Source organism: Nerophis ophidion, linkage group LG23 (genome assembly GCF_033978795.1).
Source record: "Nerophis ophidion isolate RoL-2023_Sa linkage group LG23, RoL_Noph_v1.0, whole genome shotgun sequence".
NCBI classification, from domain to species: domain Eukaryota; kingdom Metazoa; phylum Chordata; class Actinopteri; order Syngnathiformes; family Syngnathidae; genus Nerophis; species Nerophis ophidion.
The window spans coordinates 7,945,461-7,967,140 of NC_084633.1; the positions used below are offsets into that span (position 1 = coordinate 7,945,461).

A 21,680-nucleotide genomic window follows, 5' to 3' on the forward strand; every position below is an offset into this window, starting at 1 on the left:
CCAGCAGTTCTTTTATAGGATTTCTTCACTGGGTGCGCACTCTTTGAATGGTTCACCACGCAGTTGCGCCCTATCCCTCTGCTCCATTCGTCGTACGTGATGTCAAGCCGAGTCTCAAATGTGCCCAAATTGTTCTCCTGGGTGCCTTTCAAGGTCCCGGCCATCTCGTTGCCATCCTGGTCCTCCCACAAAATACTCTGCACAGATAGCTTGCAATCTTTGACCTGGCATATCACGGTGCCTTTTTTGTTCAGAAAGATGTCCTCCATTGTGGGGCCGCTGATCTGTATATCGACATCCGCCTCCGGGCATCCTTCGCCTGTTGAATGGACAGGAAGTCTTTTTCAAGGCCGTTGTGTGATTTACATTAAGTGTGTTGCATTTTAGCCCGCGTTCACACTGGTTGTTCGGACCAAAAATATATGCATTGATTGCACTTTTATTGACCTAACTCAATTATTTCAAACCAAAATGAGTAGTTTTTCTAGACTTTATTTTTACCATCTTATTTGTAAAAGGGCAGTTAAATCATGTGATTAATCAAAACAGTGCATTAAACATGTGTACATGCATATTAATTACAAATTTTATTTTTAGCATACATGTTCCTTTACTTTAAATGCAGATGGTTACCTGAAAGGTGACATACTTTTTGTTGTTGTACAACAAACATATTGCACCCAATTCTTGAGGTGAGGATCAATGCTTGATTCACACCAATTTTAGCAAAATATTTTTTGTTGTTAAAATATAATTAAACTAATGCTGTTAAATGTAACGACTTAACTCATGCGAATCATCAACCAAAAAATTAATCATTCGTATACACAGATTAATCACGCAATTTATTTTGACTGCACATGCTCCTTTACCTTAACCGTGAATTTTTACCTGAAAGATGCATGGGTTGGTATATTTATGGAGAGAGATGAGTGAAAGGACTCTGTGCTCTCTGGCATCTTTAATTTGAAATTACACCCTACATACAGCAACATTTCAAAATGTTGCTGTTTGTCATTGTCACGTTGAAAATTACATTTGTGCCCAATTACGGGGGCCTTTTTAGGGTCATTTAAATAATTGAAGCAGATAAAATGTATATTTCATTCCAATTCAAAAGTGTGATTAATTAGATTTGAATAATTAATCATTTGACCTCACTAATTTTTACAGACACCCTGTTGTCACACACAGAGTTTTACATATTTGTCATTTTTGCATGCTTTGTTTGCAATCAGAGTTTGATTTAACCAAAGTGTGAACACAGCCTAAAATAAACAAATAGAAAAGTAAGCACTAGATAAATCTGCGGCACGCATGTTGCTCACAGATGAGTTGATATACACATCTCCATGTGCGTCCCTCCCCGTAAACTTGCACCTTACAGTGGTGCCAGATGACCACTCGTCGGACTTGAGCGTGATTAGGCTCGCCGCGCTGTAAAGCGTTGTCCTATTTGCAGTCTTTCTGGCCTTAGACAAAGTTATGACCTGCTCTATTTCGTGGGAGATGTCCTTTTCGTTATGCAGTCATTTGAAGTCATAAACATTTGGGAAAAAATCTTTGGTAAAGCAGACGATTGAAGCCTCATCTTGACCATGAGAGGAGGCCAACAATTTCAGAGTTGGCAACTTGTAAAAGGACTCTGAAACACGAACATATTAAGTACATGTCTGCACAACACATATATATATACACAACACAAAACGTCATTTGAATGCTATTTCTCATGGCTTCTGCAGGGTCGACACTACTAAAACAGCAAGATTAGATCGTACACAACCTGCATGTGAGACGAGCAAGCGTAGATTAAACAAAAAGCAAGCAATAAACTGCTGCAACAATTATTTGACAAGGCAGAGTAAGCAGCTGCACAAGGAAGAGTCAGACCTTTCTTTCCACCTCACTGTTGGCTTTAGCACCAACAATAACATCATTTGTATGGATAGTATGAAATTATGTGCAATTTTCAGATAAATGTGTTGTGTGTAAACATTTTTTTACATAAACAAATCATCTAATTCTAATCACCCCGTTCCATATATCCACATATATTTACACAAAACACTTTTTGCAGAGCTTAATTATATTTTCAAAAACATTTGTAGTTTTTAACATCACTTTTACCTTTTAGGAGGACTACTGACAAGGATGAGCTACTAGCAGTGTGGTGCATTCAGTGACAGTCTAGAAATACGTCTTCTAGGGCTCTTCTTTGACTGTTACTGTACACTAAAACTTAATTTGGCTCCAAAGTTGGTTATTTTGTTTAGAATACAAAATAAACCACTTTGAATCATACCAAAACCTGGGCATCTGAAAACCAATATATATTTTATAAACGACTTCTAATACACCAAATCCAAATATACTACAAAAGTGTCAGCACATTGCTGTGATTACCTTTAGCTCTGTCGCATTCATTGTACCTATTTTAAGACTACAGTAAAATATATGCTGTAAAAACATCTTACCTTCTGTTTTTGTAATCACGGCATCAACAGTTTTAGTTGAATGTTTGGCGACACATCGAAATTTGGCGCTGCTGTCCCAGTCGGCTTGCCTCACTCGGATCTGACTGACTCCCGTGTAAAGGTTGTCCTTCTCCACTGATGGATACTGAATGAAGTCAGACAAATCAGCCCCGTCTTTGCTCCACGCAAACGTCAGTGGAAGGGGTTTGAAGCCGGTGGCCAGACAGCCGAGAGTGACCATGCCTCCTGCTCCGGAGCCACATTGCATCAGAGGAAAGACATTGGGTGGGACTGGTGTGCCTGTGAAAGGAAAAACAAGTTGTCAGTTGAGATCAAATTAAATGAAAATAGTAAAGGGAAGACACATATTAAGCCATATTCAAATTGTAGGAACAGAAAATAAGTAGTCTGTTATGATACAATTCCATGAAAATGGTGAAAAGATAACACACCATATTCAAATTGTAGATCAAATTGCACAATAGACCTTATTATATTTTACATGTCAAATTATTTAATTCTCATTTGACATTTTGAGTAAACATTTTCTCAACATTGGAAAACATCTTTGTAATATATATTATATATATATATACATAAATATATAATGGATTAGCTCACTCAAAAGCTTAGAAAAACGAAACCTGTTTGATTATTAAAGATATCACAGTGCAGAAACTCAAATTCAAGCTCTCTGTTGCTGTCGATGATCGATCAATTTGCAACTAAATGCTATAGTAACCTGTCAAACAACCAAGAAGATTGGACTCGCCAAAGCGCCATCATACTCATTTCAGGTGTTTTTTTTCAATTGTTATGTAATATCTCAGAGATTTTAGCATATCTTTGGCTACTTAAGATAGGCAAATAGGTCTAATTCTACTGTTGAAATACTGGAACTACTTGATATCAATAAATTATTGCACTACATCAGAAATATTAAAATAATGTATTTGTCCTTACCAGTAGAATAGAATTACCACAAATATTGACTTACCAGATGTAACTGTGACTTGGGTTCCTTTTCCCCAGTAGTCCAAGTAGTACCACAGTGACATAAAGTAAGAGCATTCTAATACAAAAACTTTCCAAATATAGAATTAAAAATGTCTCAAAAGGACGTAAGATTTACTTACCAGATGTAACTGTGACTTGCGTTCCTTTACCCCAGAAGTCTATGTAGCTATAGTATCTGTCACAGTGATAGAACATAATGTGTTTACAATGAAAATACTATTACATGAAAAAAAAGAATGAACACAGGAAAAAGCTGTTCCTCAAAAATTATTTCTCAGGCAACTCCCTTGAGATTTGATATTTTTTCCGGTTTGCTCCCTAACATCTTGATTGTGTTTGGATGCATAACCAGAGATAGGTAGTTATGTGCTACATTGTAAAAAAAAAAAAAAAAAAAAAAAAAAGTTATGTGCTACATTATTTTGTTAAACATTTACTCAAGTAACTTTTTGGATAATTGTACTTGTCTGAGTAGTTTTAACACAACATACTCTTTACTTTTACTTGAGTATTTTTGTAAAGAAAGAAACACCACTTCCACTCCGCTACCTGAAGTTTAATTCTGATCGCTACATGTTGGTCTAGTGAAGGAGGACACAAAGAACCTGATGGTCACTCTGTCAGAGCTACAGCATTCCTCTGTTGAGAGAAGGGAACCTTCTCCAAGGACAACCATCTCTGCAGCAATCCACCAATCAGGCCTGTATGGTATAGTGGTCAGACGGAAGCCATTTCTTTGTAAAAAGTTTGCTTGAACGCACCTGAAAGACTCAGACCGTGAGGAACAAAATTCTCTGTTCTGATGAGACAAAGATTAAATTCTTCGCCATGAATGCCAGGCGTCATGTTAGGAGGAAACCAGGATCCGCTCATCACCAGCCCAATACCTGCCCCACATTGAAGCATGTTGGTGGCAGCATCATGCTGTGGGGATGATAATGCCTGCAAACATTTTTAGGGCTCTGGTGGTCAATAATAAGCCTGCGTACTTGAAACACAAATTTCAGGACGGAACATGCGGCACAATACAATCAGCAAGATAAGATGGTGCTATATAGTTTGGTATTTTGTAGCTGAGTGACAAAACAATGTCGCGCTTTAAGTGTACTGGTAGCCAGTACCGGTGGGCCAGTATCTACGTAATATGATCAAACTTTCTTGTCCTAGTCAAGAGTTTAGCAGCCACATTTTGTACCAATTGCAATATTTTAAAGCTGGACACGGGGAGACCCTAGAATAATACGTTACATTGATTAATACGAGACGTAACAAATGCATGTATAATGATCTCTAAGTCACAAGTGGACAAAATGGGACACATTTCTTACAACGAACAAAGAGCACAGTTTTCAAGTCAAATTAAAGGCCTACTGAAACCCACTACTACCGACCACGCAGTCTGATAGTGTATATATTTCAATGATGAAATCTCTACGTTTACTAAATTACAATTTTTAAATTTCTCGCGGAGTTTCTAGTTGAAAACGTTGCGGAATGATGACGCGTATGATGACGCGTGTTTGTGACGTCTCGGGTTGTAGCGGACATATTAGCCCAGCACCACACACGGCTAAAAGTCGTCTCTTTTCATCGCATAATCACACAGTAATTTGGAAAAGTCGTCTCTTTTCATCGCATAATCACACAGTAATTTAGACATCTTGTTCTAATAAAATATTATGATCGACAGTATCGAAAGCAGCGCTAAGATCGAGGAGCAGCAACATAGATGACGCATCAGAATCCATCGTTAGCAATAGATCATTAGTCATTTTTGTGAGGGCTGTCTCCGTGGAGTGATTTGCCCTGAAACCAGATTGAAAGGTTTCACATAGATTGTTAGACGCTAAGTGTTCATTTAACTGCTCCGCAACAATTTTTTCGAGGATTTTTGAAATAAAGGGAAGGTGAGACACCGGTCGGTAGTTTACCATGAGGTCAGGATCGAGGTTAGGTCTTTTAAGAAGAGGATGAATAACCGCTTTTTTGAATGCTAGGGGAACAGTGCCCGAGGAAAGTGATAAGTTTAGGAAAGTGATAAGTTTATAATATTTAGCACTGATGGACCTAATAATACAAAGAGCTCCTTGATCAGTTTCCCAGCAAGAGGATCAAGTAAACATGTTGTTTTTTTTATTCCATTTACACGTTGTAACAATTCCTCTAATGTTATTTCCTCAAAACGAGAGAAACTATTTTGGAGGGCAGTATCCGCCGTATATACAATCGTGTCAGTGTTAATAGAACCCCGTTGCAGCTGGGACGCATTGTCTTTAATCTCCTTTCTAATGACTTCAATTTTCTTACTAAAGAATTGCATAAAGTCATCAGCTGAGTGGGTGGAGCTACTGGAAGGAGTCCCTTGTTGGGTTAGCGATGCTACCGTACTAAACAAAAATTTAGGATCGTTTTTATTACGGTGGATGAGATTTGAGTAATATTTAGCTTTAGCTAAGGTAAGCATGCGTTTATAAGTTATTAAACCATCACTCCATGCTTGATGGTGCACCTCAAGTTTAGTCGTGCGCCATTTGCGTTCCAGCTTTCTGCATAATAATTTCTGAGCTCTAGTTTCTTCTGTAAACCACGGGGTGCGCTTTTTTGGAGCCTTTTTTAACTTTAGCGGTGCTATGTTATCAATGGTTTCGCGCAGGGCGTCGTTAAAGTTGTTAGTGAGGTTATCAATAGAGCCCACATATTTTGGGAATGGTGCCATTACCGAGGGCAGTAGGTCAGCAAGAGTTGTTGTGGCCGTATTAATGTTGCGGCTGCTATAGCAGTTATTATTATTATTAGTTTGACGAACATGCGTCTGAACCTCGAATTTTATAAGGTAATGATCGGACAATACTTTAGTATACGGGAGTATCGTAACTTTGGAAACGGTGATACCCCTGACAAGCACTAGGTCTATCGTATTACCGTTGCGATGCGTGGGTTCATTTATTATTTGTGTGAGACCACAGCTATCAATTATAGTCTGGAGCGCTACGCACGGTGGGTCCGATGGGGTATTCATATGGATATTAAAGTCCCCCATTATGATTATATTATCGGCGTGTGTCACTAGATCAGCAACGAACTCTGAGAATTCATTGATAAAGTCCGAACAGGGCCCTGGAGGGCGGTAGATAACAGCCAGGTGTAGAGGCAGCGGTGTGACAGACCTCATAGTAAGCACCTCAAACGATTTATATTTATTATTTATGTTAGGACTAAGGTTAAAGTTTTCGTTGTATATTAGTGCGACCCCCCCACCCCTTTTAAGCGGACGGGCAATATGCGCATGTGTAAAGTTAGGAGGACATGCCTCATTTAGCGCAAAAAAGTCGTTTGGTTTAAGCCAGGTTTCGCTGAGACCGATGACGTTAAGATTGTTGTCTCTGATAATATCATTAACTAACAACGTTTTGGGAGACAATGATCTTATGTTTAAAAAACCTATATTATAGGTAGTGGGCTGTTTTAGGGAATTTTTGATCAAATTATCCGTAGTAGCAATATTAATAATGTTGTGTTTATTATGCCCAGTGCATTTAGTATAGTTAGGACCATATCTAGGAATTGATACGACGGGAATTTTCCGATCGTTTGATTGTTGCTTTGATAAACTGCACGCATCATGGTTAGCCACCTCAGTAACGGGGATTTTCCGATTGTTTGTTTGTTGCTTTGATAAACTGCACGCATCATAGTTAGCCACCTCAGTAAAACACATGTCCAACTCTGAAACACTCAAAGCAGAAAAAACTTGTTCTAATTTAACTGACTCCTTACCCAGACCAGTAGTCTCGCATCTTTTATTTAAATCCGTCTTCAGGATGGAGGGAAGTGGTGTTCTGTGGGGATTAGCCTTCTGCTTTGTTTTTAGCCCCGCTCGGCATCCGCGTTTCCGATCACACCGCTGGCGTTTGCTCCGTAGACGGCCCCCGCTGCTACTATACTCCCCTGCTTCACAGGCCGCTGGATGTAGCCGCCGCAGCACTCCCGTGCTAGTCAGCACGTCCAGCAAGCACGCGTCTATCAGTCCAAAGCGGCCCGATATGTCCATATCCAGAAGTGTCTGGTGGTCGTACGTGATCACGGAGTGACCACGATGCGAGCCAGCCATGAAGTCTGCAGAACTGTCCGGTATTTCCGCCAAATGTTCCATCTTTAGCAAGAGCTCCGCAATGTCGCAGCCCGTCCCGGCGCCGCCATCGAACTCTATTTAATAATACAACTCTAACATTTGACAACCAAACAATTAAACAAGGCGACACGGTAAAGAATCTGGGTATTATCTTCGACCCAACTCTCTCCTTTGAGGCACACATTAAAAGCGTTACTAAAATGGCCTTCTTTCATCTCCGTAATATCGCTAAAATTAGCTCCATTCTGTCCACTAAAGACGCTGAGATCATTATCCATGCGTTTGTTACGTCTCGCCTCGATTACTGTAACGTATTATTTTCGGGTCTCCCCATGTCTAGCATTAAAAGATTACAGTTGGTACAAAATGCGGCTGCTAGACTTTTGACAAGAACAAGAAAGTTTGATCACATTACGCCTGTACTGGCTCACCTGCACTGGCTTCCTGTGCACTTAAGATGTGACTTTAAGGTTTTACTACTTACGTATAAAATACTACACGGCCTAGCTCCATCCTATCTTGCCGATTTTATTGTACCATATGTCCCGGCAAGAAATCTGCCTTCAAAGGACTCCGGCTTATCAGTGATTCCCAAAGCCCAAAAAAAGTCTGCGGGCTATAGAGCTTTTTCATTTCGGGCTCCAGTACTCTGGAATGCCCTCCCGGTAACAGTTCGAGATGCCACCTCAGTAGAAGCATTTAAGTCTCACCTTAAAACTCATTTGTATACTCTAGCCTTTAAATAGACTCCCTTTTTAGACCAGTTGATCTGCCGTTTCTTTTCTTTTTCTTCTATGTCCCACTCTCCTTTGTGGAGGGGGTCCGGTCCGATCCGGTGGCCATGTACTGCTTGCCTGTGTATCGGCTGGGGACATCTCTGCACTGCTGATCCGCCTCCGCTTGGGATGTTTTCCTGCTGGCTCCGCTGTGAACGGGACTCTCGCTGCTGTGTTGGATCCGCTTTGGACTGGACTCTCGCGACTGTGTTGGATCCATTATGGATCGAACTTTCCCAGTATCATGTTAGACCCGCTCCTTGCCCTTATGTGGGCCTACCGAGGATGTCGTAGTGGTTTGTGCAGCCCTTTGAGACACTAGTGATTTAGGGCTAAAGAAGTAAACATTGATTGATTGATTGATATTGCTGAATCTTTTGCAATTTGTTCAATTAATAATGGAGACTATAAAGAATAATGCTGTTGGGGGGAAGCGGTGAATTGCAGCTGCCTTTAGCACCGAAACACAGCCGGTGTTTCTTTGTTGTGAAGCTCTAACACACAGTGGTCAAGCGAACATGTTTCTCTACGTCAACCAGCAAGTTTTGGGATTGGAAAATTGTGATATTAAGTCAGCTCTTACCGGAGACTTCAGTGGATTGTGCGACTTCCTCCTGCAGCTGTCAAAAAGGCAGCTGTGATCTTGACTCCCAAATTGGTTTCTCTGAGAGACACTGGCGTTCACCACAGCCATCCGACTTTCAGGTATGACTTTACAATCTCACCAAAACACTATTAAAACAATAACCAGATAAGGGATCTTCCAGAATTATCCTAGTAAATGTGTCTAATTACATCTGAAACGCCGCCTGCCGCCGCCTGGAGCCTTCGCCTTTTCTTTTTTCTTTTTTTTCTAGTACTTCACTCTAAATGTCCTCATCCACGAATCCTTCATCCTCGCCCAAATTAATGGGGAAATTGTCGCTTTCTCGGTCCGAATTGCTCTAGCTACTGCTGGCTATGATTATAAACAATGTTCAGCTGTGAGGAGCCCTACAACCCGTGACGTTACGCGCACATCGTCTGGTACTTCCGGTCCAGGCAAAGCTTTTTTATTAGCGACCAAAAGTTGTGAACTTTATCGTAGATATTTTCTCCTAAATCCTTTCAGCAAAAATATGGCAATATTGCGAAATGATCAAGTATGACACATAGAATGGACCTGCTATCCCCGTCTAAACAAGAAAATCGCATTTCCGTAGGCCTGTAGAAGATTAAAATAAAATAAAAAAATCGGTCTTAGCCTGGGCCCTGAAAAGGGGTGCAGACTGAGGCCAAGGGAAAAAAACAACTCATAGCCATAGTACACATCCCTCTTACATGTGTGTCAGAGGGAAACATCAAACATCAAAGAACACAGAGGACATTAAAGCAGCGGATACAACCAGCCACTTCTACATACAGCTATGAATAAAAAGTAAAAGAAACATATCCACTGTGGTGGCCTCTGCGGTGGTCCACGCCATCGTCCGCTGAGGTGTAGGGAGCATGGCCAGAGACAGGAGCAGACCCAACAAAGCAACCAAGACAGCCGACTCCACTCTCGGCCAGTGTTTAGTCCCCATGGATGAGCGATGATACGTCCAAGGAGACTGAGGTGTCCGACACCTGCTCACCCAGCCAAAACACTGCGAAGCCTCTCCGTCCCAGCGTTCAGTGCTAGCTCTGCAGCCCTGTCCTTTCATCCGCATCTCCTCCAGTCCCTCCAAACCGATTCCGGTGTGGCAGACACCCAGCAGCTGGTCTCCATGGCCAAAAGGCTCTCGGGAGTTAGATCCAGAAGTCCACAAAAAAAGCACCACAGAGGTCACGAAAGTGCCACCCCTTGTCACACAGTCCCAAAGGGTCCCGGACCAAACACATTGACCATGTGTTGCAATGTTAAGATTTTATCATTGATATATAAACTATCAGACTGCGTAGTCGGTAGTAGTGGGTTTCAGTAGGCCTTGGCGCGGCGCAGTGGGAGAGTGGCCGTGCGCAACCCGAGGGTCCCTGGTTCAATTCCCACCTAGTACCAACCTCGTCACGTCCGTTGTGTCCTGAGCAAGACACTTCACCCTTGCTCCTGATGGGTGCTGGTTGGCGCCTTGCATGGCAGCTCCCTCCATCAGTGTGTGAATGTGTGTGTGAATGGGTAAATGTGGAAGTAGTGTCAAAGCGCTTTGAGTACCTTGAAGGTAGAAAAGCGCTATACAAGTATAACCCATTTATCATTTATTTATTATTTATTGTCGCGCTTTAAGTGTACTGGTAGCCGGTGGGCCAGTATCTACGTAATATGATCAAACTTTCTTGTCCTAGTCAAGAGTTTAGCAGCCACATTCTGTACCAACTGCAATATTTTAAAGCTGGACACGGGGAGACCCTAGAATAATACGTTACTTTCTAAGAGATAAGGTGAGAAGCTCTGTAATTTGGGAGGAGGTCAAAGTAAAGCCGCTGTTCCTCCACATCGAGAAAAGCCAGATGAGGTGGTTCAGGAATCTGGTCAGGATGCCCCCCGGACGACTCCCTGGGGAGGTGATTAGGGCATGTCCGACCAGTAGGAGGCCACGGGGAAAACCCAGGGAAAGTTTGGGAGACAATGTCTCCCGGCTGGTCTTGGAACACCTTGGAATCCCCTGGGAGGAGCTGGACAAAGTGGCTGGGTCAAAGAAAGTCTGGCTTTTTTTCTCCCCAACATTCACAGTGTTACGTGCACTATTTTATTGAATATTTCCCCTTACTCTTTACCTGGTAATTCTTTTAGTGAAGTAGTAGCTAAACATGATAAACATGACATACCAATACATGATTTGATGCGATCTAAAAGAATGTTCTGATCAACGGTATTGAAGGCAGCACTCAGTACAACACTGATGTAACGTGCCTTTCAGCTGAGTTACAATAGGTTACTGTGACAGACTCAAGTCGTCTTGCGGGTTCCAGGGACCACCAAGAAAAGACATGCCTATATTTTACAATAAGTAAAGTCTTTTGCGTGTTGCTTATCAGCCTTCCTCCGTTGTCTGCGTCCGCCTTTCGCTCTCGCTCTCTTCCGAGTTGCACGCGCTGCTGCTTGTATTGTCATCTCTCCCTCTCGTTCCTTCGTTGCTTGTGTTTCTCTCGCTCCGCTCCATCACCAGCCCCGTTTTTTCCTCCTCCTCCCCTTTTATACAACGAGAGGAGATACGTTAATTGTGTACATACTATATTCCTTCAAAACCGCTCTAAAACTACACTTCCAGGCAACTTCAACCCTTTACTAATACCCTCCTCCATTTACATCCCATCTCCCCGGATTATAAATAACCTAATGTAAATAATCAAATGTACTTCTAATGTATTTACTTGCACTTATGCTATCTGAACTCACCATGTTCTCTGCTGGTTGTACATATCCTACTGTAAGACCTACACTGTTTCAATGTCCATTTCTCTGTTGATGCAATTGTTGACTGATATCCGATATTGTTGATGCTGATATCAACCAAAGCTCCTCATCCCACCCCCCGGATTGTAAATAATGTAAATAATTCATTGTATATACTATGATGATTAACCTGTGTGATGACTGTATTATGCTGATAGTATATACAGTATTTGTACCATGATTTGATTAAAGTGGACCCCGACTTAAACAAGTTGAAAAACTTATTCGGGTGTTACCATTTGTTGGTCAATTGTATGGAATATGTACTGAACTGTGCAATCTACTGATAAAAGTATCAATCAATCAATCAAAAAAAACAAAACAGGTGCGCGATCCACACACCTGATCTCGTTTGTGGCGTTGCTCCCGGCACGCCCCGCCTCGCCGCTCGCTCGCCGCCATCTTGGGCCGGGCTCCAGCGTGCCCTGCCTCTGTGTCGGACCTTTGGCTCCGCCTCTCCACAGGTACCATTTTGATCGCACCATTACTCACATGTTTGTGATGAAAGCGTCACTTTCCACTTCACCTCTGCATCCTGACAGGCAGCAACGCCCTCTGACCTGTGCTGTTGTAGAGCATCTGCACAGGGGTCCCCAACCATACTTGCCAACCCTGGAAAATCCGGTAGATTCACGAAATTCAGCGCCTCTCCCAAAAACCTCCCGGTTTTAAACTAGACAAATAAGTCAATGGCGTTTTAAAACGGTGTTTTTATCACCTTCGTCTTTTAGTAAAGGTTAAACCGATTTTATCTTTTAACCTTTTTGAACAAGTCGTGCATGCTTTTATTTCAAGTGGCCTGGACTACTGCAATGCACTTTATGCTGACATTAGCCAAAAAGCTCTCTCCCGGTTGCAGTTAGTCCAGAACGCGGCAGCACGACTTTTTACAGGGGCCAGGAAACGCCAACATATAACCCCAATTCTTCAGAGTTTGCACTTGCTCCCTGTTCATTTTAGAATTGATTTTAAAACATTGCTGTTTGTTTTTAAATCTTTACATGGACTGGCACCTCAATATATCTCGGACCTCATCCAAATTTACTTTCCTACGCGCGCTCTGAGGTCCGAGAGTCAGTTCCAGCTCGTGGTGCCCAAGACCAGACTTAAGACCAGGGGAGACGGGGCTTTCTCTGCGGTCGGCCCTAAGCTCTGGAACACTCTGCCCCTCCATGTTCAAACTGCTTCCACAGTGGAGTGTTTTAAGTCTCGTCTTAAGACCCACGTTTATTCTTTGGCTTTTAACACTACGTGAGTTGTGTGGTCCTCTGTCATCTGTTTTCCTCTGTGTTTTTTATACACTTTGATTTTACTGTTTTAATTGATTTTACCCTTTAAAATAGTTTTTAATCACATTTGTTTTTATATTGTTTTTATTGGTTTTATATTTATTTATTTGTTGTTTTTATTCAGTCATTGGTGGAGCATAATGTTTTTTTTTTTGTTTGTTTTTAAAAAAAATATTTTTAACATGGCTGTGCAGCACTTTGGAAACGTTATTGTTGTTTAAATGTGCTATATAAATAAAGTGGATTGGGACAAATTTTCTCCCGAAATTCAGGCGGAGCTGGAGGTCACGCCCCCTCCAGCTCCATGCGGACCTGAGTGACTTGTCGACAGCCTGTTTTCACGTCCGCTTTCCCACAATATAAACAACGAGGCTGTCCAATGATGTTATAACTGTAGAATGATCGAGGGCGAGTTCTTCGTTTCTTATGTGGGTTTATTGTTAGGCAGTTTCATTATTGTCCTCCCAGCCCGGTAACAACACACAACAACAGCAGTCACGTTTTCGTCTACCGTAAAGCAGTTCGTCTGCCGTAAACAGCAATGTTGTGACACTCTTAAACGGGACAATACTGCCATCTACTGTACATAGAATAGAATAGAATGTGTCACAGGTAGTTGGTGATGTTGAACCCCGAGATGCAGAGATGGAAGCAGGCATGGTATATGAAAACCTGATTTAATTCAAACTACACAAGAACAAACAAAAAGAACGCACGTGGGCGGAATAACAAACTAAGAGAGCTAGCACTGGGAGCTAGAGGATGACAAACAGAAAAACTGGAAATAGCTAATGGCTAACAAAAACAGCTTACCGCTATGACGACCAGGACAAGATGTAGCACGACAGGTAATAGCTGAAATGATGCCAGACACGACAGGTAGCAAAGACACAAGAGTGACATGAGGCAACGACAATACAATGATCCAACCCTGACTGGAGGAACAGAGCAGGTAAAATAGGAGCTGGCCGATTGACATCAGGTGTGACCAGATGCCAATCAGCCGCAGCTGAGTGAAAACAGGACAAAGGGAGACAAACAGGAAGCTGAACCAAAATAAGAGCACTAGACAGGTTCTAAGGACAGGAAATACTAAACACACAGAGGAGAAACTAAAACACAAACAAACTGTCAGTGGCAACTCTGACAGAATGTACTTTATTGATGCCTGGGGGAAATTCAGCACCACAGTTCGCTCACAATATACAATGATAATAATAAATATAATATATTAAAAATATAATATATGAATAATATAAATATATTCTACATATATTCTACATTTTAGTGCAGTCAAGGAACATATGCATTATACAGTCTGATGGCTGTCGGTATGAAGGACCTCCTGTGTCGTTCTGTGTTACATTTTGGGAGTCTGAGCCTTCCACTGATTGTGCTCATTCTCTCCACAAGGTCCGAGTGTAGTGGGTGGGAGGTGTTGTCCATAATGGCTAGGAGTTTTGCTAGACTTCTTCTCTCTGATACCACCGCCAGAGAGTCTAGCTGTGCATGCATCTGGTTAGAAAAATAGTGACAGAGAATATGGACGATTCAACCCTTAACTCAACAATGAGTAAATGAGTGTTTTGTGTAAATAAATGAACACTGAAATTCAAGTATTTATTATATATATATAGCACTTAGATGGCAGCATATGTTGTTCCAAAACCTGTATGTACCTTTCAGCATTAATGGTGCCTTCACAGATGTGTAAGTTACCCATGCCTTGGGCACTAATACACCCCCATTCCATCACAGATGATGGCTTTTGAACTTTGAGTCGATAACAGTCTGGATGGTTCGCTTCCACGGTCATTCAATGTTGGTTTCTGGCCATGCCGCTTACGTGGAGTGATTTCTCCAGATTCTCAGAACTTTTGATGATATTATGGACCAAAGATGTTGAAATTCCTAAATGTCTTGCAATTGCACTTTGAGATACGTTGTTCTTAAACTGACTATTTGCTCACACAGTTGTGGACAAAGGGGTGTACCTCGCCCCATCCTTTCTTGTGAAAGACTGAGCATTATTTGGGAAGCTGTTTTTATACCCAATCATGGCACCCACCTGTTCCCAATTAGCCTGCACACCTGTGGGATGTTCCAAAAAAGTGTTTGATGAGCATTCCTCAACTTTATCAGTATTTATTTCCACCTTTCCCAACTTCTTTGTCACTTGTTGCTGACATCAAATTCTAAAGTTAATGATTATGTGCAAAAAAAACGTTTATCAGTTTGATTATCAAATATGTTGTGTTTGTAGCATATTCAACTGAATATGGATTGAAAAGGATTTGCAAATCATTGTATTCCGTTTATATTTACATCTAACTCAATTTCCCAAGTCATATGGCAACGGGGTTTGTAGAAGGAAACTTTAATCATCCTTTTTTCAAACGTTTGGGGGCCCGTGGTATTCTGGGGCCCCCAGGCATCTGCCTGTGTACTGGTGACAACGTGTATCTTTTTATTCGTTGTGTTCTTGGCTTACAATATTTCTTTCAGTTTGTTGGCTATATTACAAAACACCTGTGGAAGAAACGGTCGCTTCCTGTGGTTTATTAATATCAACTAGACAGGATGTTGATAACTTCATGTCCAGAATGTTGGAAACATTTTTTCAGTGTTTTCATACTAGTTGAACATTCAAAAAGCATTATAAGAAATTCGACATTTCTTTTATGAGATATTTATTTGCATATTGCTAATTTATTTGCTCACTCAAGTCACATTATATATAACACTTCTTTACCTTATTTCCTTCTGTCTTTGTTTTCCATGTGCTCATTGTTACATGGTCTACACCTTTTTCCATCATTAGTACACCTGTGTCTTGCCGTGATCCTTGTCTCCCCTCCAATCAGCTCTCTCCTTCCACTTGTCCAGGTACTGCACTTCTGGTACGTTCTATTGATGCTAGCTTTAGCCTATTAGCATTTTGCATATCACATGGTCATTTTGCAATTTAGCAACCATCGATTGTAAAATAATGGAAGCAGCTTTTGATTCAATGTACCACATCTATTGTTAGCATGTTGGCTGTTTACATTGTTAGCATCATTAGCATTACCTTTTTAAAAAAGGCCTGAAACACAAGTTGTTCTTAAACCCGGGGACAGGAGTTTTGCAAAAATTTTGCCGAGGTGTTCAGACTTATTTAGTTCTGCAGTTTCGTTAACGTGTCTGTGAAATATTTCAAAAGGTAGAGACAAGCAAATCAAAAGAAATGACAGTAATTCAGACTTTTTTTAAACAGTCACTGCTTTGTTTCATTTGACTGAAACAAAGAAATGTTGCAAACTATGGTGTATTATATCAGTTTTATTTTATCTTTTAAAATTAGTGTTTGCAGTTTTGGATATATTATTTAGATATATGATATAAATGATGTAAATTTGGTCGACAATAGAGTTTTTAATACTATTGTGTTATTGTTATAATGACACGTTCTAGTCATGTCACACATATTTGACAAAGACAAGCGAATGACCGTTTCCTCAACGCAATGTCTGTTATGTACGTGAGGGGGTGAAGGGGGGCGACACCACGAAGAAACTCAGGTTACCGGTTTTATTGTAACCTTTGATGAGTGAATGGGAGGTGTATGCTACTCGGTTTGTTGCAGGACTATGTGTGATTTCAACCATGTGAATAATACCAGACGATGTTGTACTTGCGTGATGGATGAATCTTTTGGCAGGCCAAGAGAGCGAGGCAAAAAGGGTGTCCGTAAGCAGGCAGGGTGGTCGAGGGCAGGAGAGAATTGACAAGGTCCGCATACTGCCAGCCTGATGGATCTTCCTGTAGGAAAATTGTGGGTTTGAGACCACGCCGTGACAAAGTTTTTGCAAGTGAGATGCTGGCTAACTAATCCTGGCCTCCATGGCCAGAAAATAAGCAACAATAACATTAACATTCTTCAAAGTGACGTTATCACTGGAGGACGAGAGGATGAGGAACAGCTAAACATGCTTTACTGTTGCGTGTTCGCAGCATCGTGGATGCGCGGGGAGTGTCGCCTCTCGATGCGCAGGATCACAGCAGGCAGGAATGAAGGCATAAGCAGTTTTTAATGTGAAGTTTCAAAAGAACACTTGTACAAAGAGCAAATTAAAGACATGCCTGAGCGCAGAAAAGTAAATGCTAATATAAACAGAAGGCAGAGTTCGAAGTCCATAAAGCTACATTTAGCAGGCAGCAAAATAAACAGAGACTACTCACGTAACCGTTGCAGGACGCAAACAAACTGGCGAGGCTGAACTTAGGTAGCAGAAGGGCTTAAATACAGAAAACATAATTACAAACCGGTGTGTGAACGAGCCGTGCAGGAGGAGCAATTAGTCATGGTGACGAATGTAAACAAGGAAGTGCGCTATGAAACGGGATCAATAGAGTCCAAAACATGATCAAAACATAATAGGAAAATACAAAAAGGGGACTAAACATACTAGATGTGTGATCCGGAAGCCGGACCACAACAATGCACGAAACACCAGAGGAGGACACAATAAGCCATGCTAATCACTAAGCTAGAGCTTTTGAATGTAAACAGGGGTGGGCAGACTGATACAAATATTTGACAGAAACTGTTGGGATGTCGCATGGCTGCAGTTGTGTGACCTCAAGTATGCAAAAATCCAGGAGAGCAGAAAGCCGGTAAGATGATTTTAATTTCATCAAAGTAAAAGATATAAACAGAAAGCAGTCTTGCATGGAGATGTTCCCAACATGGTTTTAACTTCGAGCACTGAGGAGTGCTCGAGTGAAACATAAATAGACCTATGTTGATTGACCGCAGCTGAGGACCGCTGCCAATCAACGGCGAGTGTGACAAAAACAGTGCTCAGCGGAGTAAACAGGAAGTATGACAAAATAAGAGCACTGAACAGGAAACAAAGTACAAAACACGAAAAACTATCAGAAAGTAAGTGACAGATCGTTACAGGACCTCCCCCTCAAGGAACAGATACCAGATGTTCCCTGGAAAAGAAAAATGGAAAAAAATGTCCACAAAGTAAGGGAGGATGGAAGGAGGATTTGGTGGAAGGTCGCCAAACCTCGTGTCCCCGCAGCCAGCGAGGGAAAGTCAGGTGGCGACGGCGCGTAGAACGCCGCTGGAACTGGCGGGGCGGGCGGCCACGGAACAGCCACATCATTGGCCGAAAAAGAGACGAGTGCATCCCGCGAGGAGGACGCCCAGGGCACGGCCACATCCGCGGCTGACGTGGAGGCGGGCGCGCTGAAGCAGGCCCGGAGACAGCAGACAAAGCGGCGGGGGCTGCAGCCAAAACAGATACCTCTGCAGGAGGCGGCTGAGGAGCCGATGTTGGAGCCGGCGTGGAAGCGGCAGACGTCATCAACGGCGTGGAAGCGGCGGACGTCATCGGCGGCGTGGAAGCGGCAGACGTCATCGGCGGCGTGGAAGCGGCAGACGTCATCGGCGGCGTGGAAGCGGCAGACGTCATCGGCGGCGTGGAAGCGGCAGACGTCATCGGCGGCGTGGAAGCGGCAGACGTCATCGGCGGCGTGGAAGCGGCAGACGTCATCGGCGGCGTGGAAGCGGCAGACGTCATCGGCGGCGTGGAAGCGGCAGACGTCATCGGCGGCGTGAAAGCGGCAGACGTCATCGGCGGCGTGAAAGCGGCAGACGTCATCGGCGGCGTGAAAGCGGCAGACGTCATCGGCGGCGTGAAAGCGGCAGACGTCATCGGCGGCGTGAAAGCGGCAGACGTCATCGGCGGCGTGAAAGCGGCAGACGTCATCGGCGGCGTGAAAGCGGCAGACGTCATCGGCGGCGTGAAAGCGGCAGACGTCATCGGCGGCGTGAAAGCGGCAGACGTCATCGGCGGCGTGAAAGCGGCAGACGTCATCGGCGGCGTGAAAGCGGCAGACGTCATCGGCGGCGTGAAAGCGGCAGACGTCATCAACAGCGTGGAAGCAACAGACGTCATCGGCGGTGTTGAAGCGGCAGGCGTCATCGGAGGCGTGATTGTTGCAGATGTCATCGGCGGCGTGAAAGCGGCAGATGACGCCGGGTGAGGAGCAGCAAATGCTGGCCGAGGAATAGCGGATGCCGGCGGTGACGAAGCCCGGCGTGGTGCTGCTCTTGGCGGCGTTGGGGCTCGGCGTGGAGCCGGCGTTGGGGCTCGGCGTGGAGCCGGCGTTGGGGCTCGGCGTGGAGCCGGCGTTGGGGCTCGGCGTGGAGCCGGCGTTGGGGCTCGGCGTGGAGCCGGCGTTGGGGCTCGGCGTGGAGCCGGCGTTGGGGCTCGGCGTGGAGCCGGCGTTGGGGCTCGGCGAAAGCCCGCCAGGGACGTAGATGTCTCCGTGGAAGGAGACGCTGGCGGGGATGACAGCGGTGTGTGCCTGGCTGCACCGCAGTGTATAGTGGGCCCCCCTCCACTAGGTGGCTGCCAGACACCGTTCACACATGCGGGAAAACGTGCCTGCTCGTCGGAGTCCCCCGGTGCGAAAACCAGGGACGGGCGGGAGGGGACCAGGAGGAGGGACGAAGACACGTCCCGTGCCGAGTCCCAGCAGGAGGACAAAAGCGACCTCACTGTGGGCTCCACTGGAGCTCTCGGCGAACCAAAAAAGAGAGCGGGAGCTGGCAAAAAGAGCAGCCGGGGAGCAGCCGCTGGAAGCTGCGTAGGAGCAGGGAGAAGCAGCTCAGCAGACGACGGGAAGGATGGCGGCGGCGGACGTGCCGGTCGGAGAGCCGCAGTCGGCGACGGAGCCGCAGGAGCCGCGAGACGTGAAGGAGGAGGCGGGCGCGCCGGTCGGTGAGCCGTAGCCGGCAGCGTTGCCGAGAGGAAGGATGGCGGCGGAGGACGCGCCGGTCGGAGAGCCGTAGCCGGTAGCGTTGCCGCGGGAGCCGCGAGGCATGCAGGAAGTGGCGGACGTGCTGGTCGGAGAGCCGTAGCCAGCCGTTGAGCCGAGAGGAAAGATGACGGCGGGGGACGCGCCGGTCGGAGAGCCGAAGCCGGTGGCGTTGCCGCGGGGAGAGGGTCCGCGTCTGTAGGCTGGGACCGCACAAACCTGGCCTTCAAGTCCTCCAGGAATTGTGCGGTCCAGAACGTCGGCTGAGGATTGCCGACAGGGATTCTCGCGAGGTCACAATTTTCTGGCTCGAAGTTACTGTTGGGATGTCGCATGGCTGCAGTTGTGTGACCTCAAGTATGCAAAAATCCAGGAGAGCAGAAAGCCGGTAAGATGATTTTAATTTCATCAAAGTAAAAGATATAAACAGAAAGCAGTCTTGCATGGAGATGTTCCCAACATGGTTTTAACTTCGAGCACTGAGGAGTGCTCGAGTGAAACATAAATAGACCTATGTTGATTGACCGCAGCTGAGGACCGCTGCCAATCAACGGCGAGTGTGACAAAAACAGTGCTCAGCGGAGTAAACAGGAAGTATGACAAAATAAGAGCACTGAACAGGAAACAAAGTACAAAACACGAAAAACTATCAGAAAGTAAGTGACAGATCGTTACAGAAACAATGCCAAGTATATTATTGGTGTATGGTTGATACTACAGTGATTAGATCGATATTTTTTTATTATTATTAAAAAAAAAATTATGTCATTTTTTTGTTATTGTTTACAGGAGTTTAGGACTTTATACAAGAAGCATAGCTAAGGTCGATCTCTTGAATGTACATAAGGGCCGGCGGCCAATTGATACGAAAATGGACTGTAATGATACCAAGTTTACTGCAGTATCACTTTATACTCAATACTACATTGATGAGATCAATATATTTTATCATCACAAAATATTTTTTTCAGTCGTTTTGTTTGTTGTGTAGAGGACTTTAGGACTTTGAACCAAAGCCAATAGTTGTTTTCACTTATGGTTGGTTATTTTGCACCTCCAAATGTATTTTACTCGAAAATATTGCTCAAAAATATTGTATGTACTAAAATGAAATAATACATTAATTCAAATATTTAATTGTTAGCTTTTGTCAGACAGCCATTCTGTGTACTGTTTTTATAATTGTGATGAAAATGTAATTAGTCAATGATGTTAGAACAGAAAGTAACCAGGTTGTACCAGTAAATTTGCAAATAGATTAATAATAGTTATGATAAAAAAATAAAAAAAACATTAAAGCATTCTACACAAGACTTAAGCAGTTTAATTTTGTTACGTTTCTTTTCCCTTACTGCCCCCAAGATGAACCAAACGGTGACATTAAAACCAAGGTATTTACTAAACCGGGATTATGGCGGGGGGTTTTTAAACCCCAAATGCATACCCATTATTGTAAATTTATAGTTACCATAATGTTTTAGAATAGGTTCAAAAGTTTGTCTTTACAGATTAGTGATACTAAGAATTTATAATCCACAAAATGCATATATTTAACACATCTTATTTCCAGCCATGTGATACAAACTAAACAACTACACATGAGTTTTAGTTCACAATTTAGCAAAGGTTTTAATTGTTTAAAATCTAATGTTTACAGTGTTAATGTTTTGTATAAAATAAACATGTTTTTAATTGAGCTAAACGTTTATACAGTCATTTAGTTGACTATGATTTAGTTGGGGAAAATACGTATCAACCTTT

At 43.3% G+C, this 21,680-nt stretch overlaps 1 protein-coding gene across 2 annotated transcripts in view; it reads right to left on the bottom strand.

The window, feature by feature from the left end:
- The window catches only part of LOC133541638 (immunoglobulin mu heavy chain-like), a 45,933-nt gene that overhangs the window by 11,776 nt on the left and 12,477 nt on the right, over positions 1 to 21,680 (bottom strand). The window contains exons 3-5 of one of the 2 annotated variants that reach the window (XM_061885162.1): positions 15,172 to 15,190; positions 3,611 to 3,657; positions 2,475 to 2,774 (exon numbers count right to left, since the gene is read on the bottom strand). In XM_061885162.1, the coding sequence (XP_061741146.1) occupies positions 2,475 to 2,774; positions 3,611 to 3,657; positions 15,172 to 15,190 (366 nt within the window). The other variant, XM_061885161.1, reaches the window with a different exon arrangement.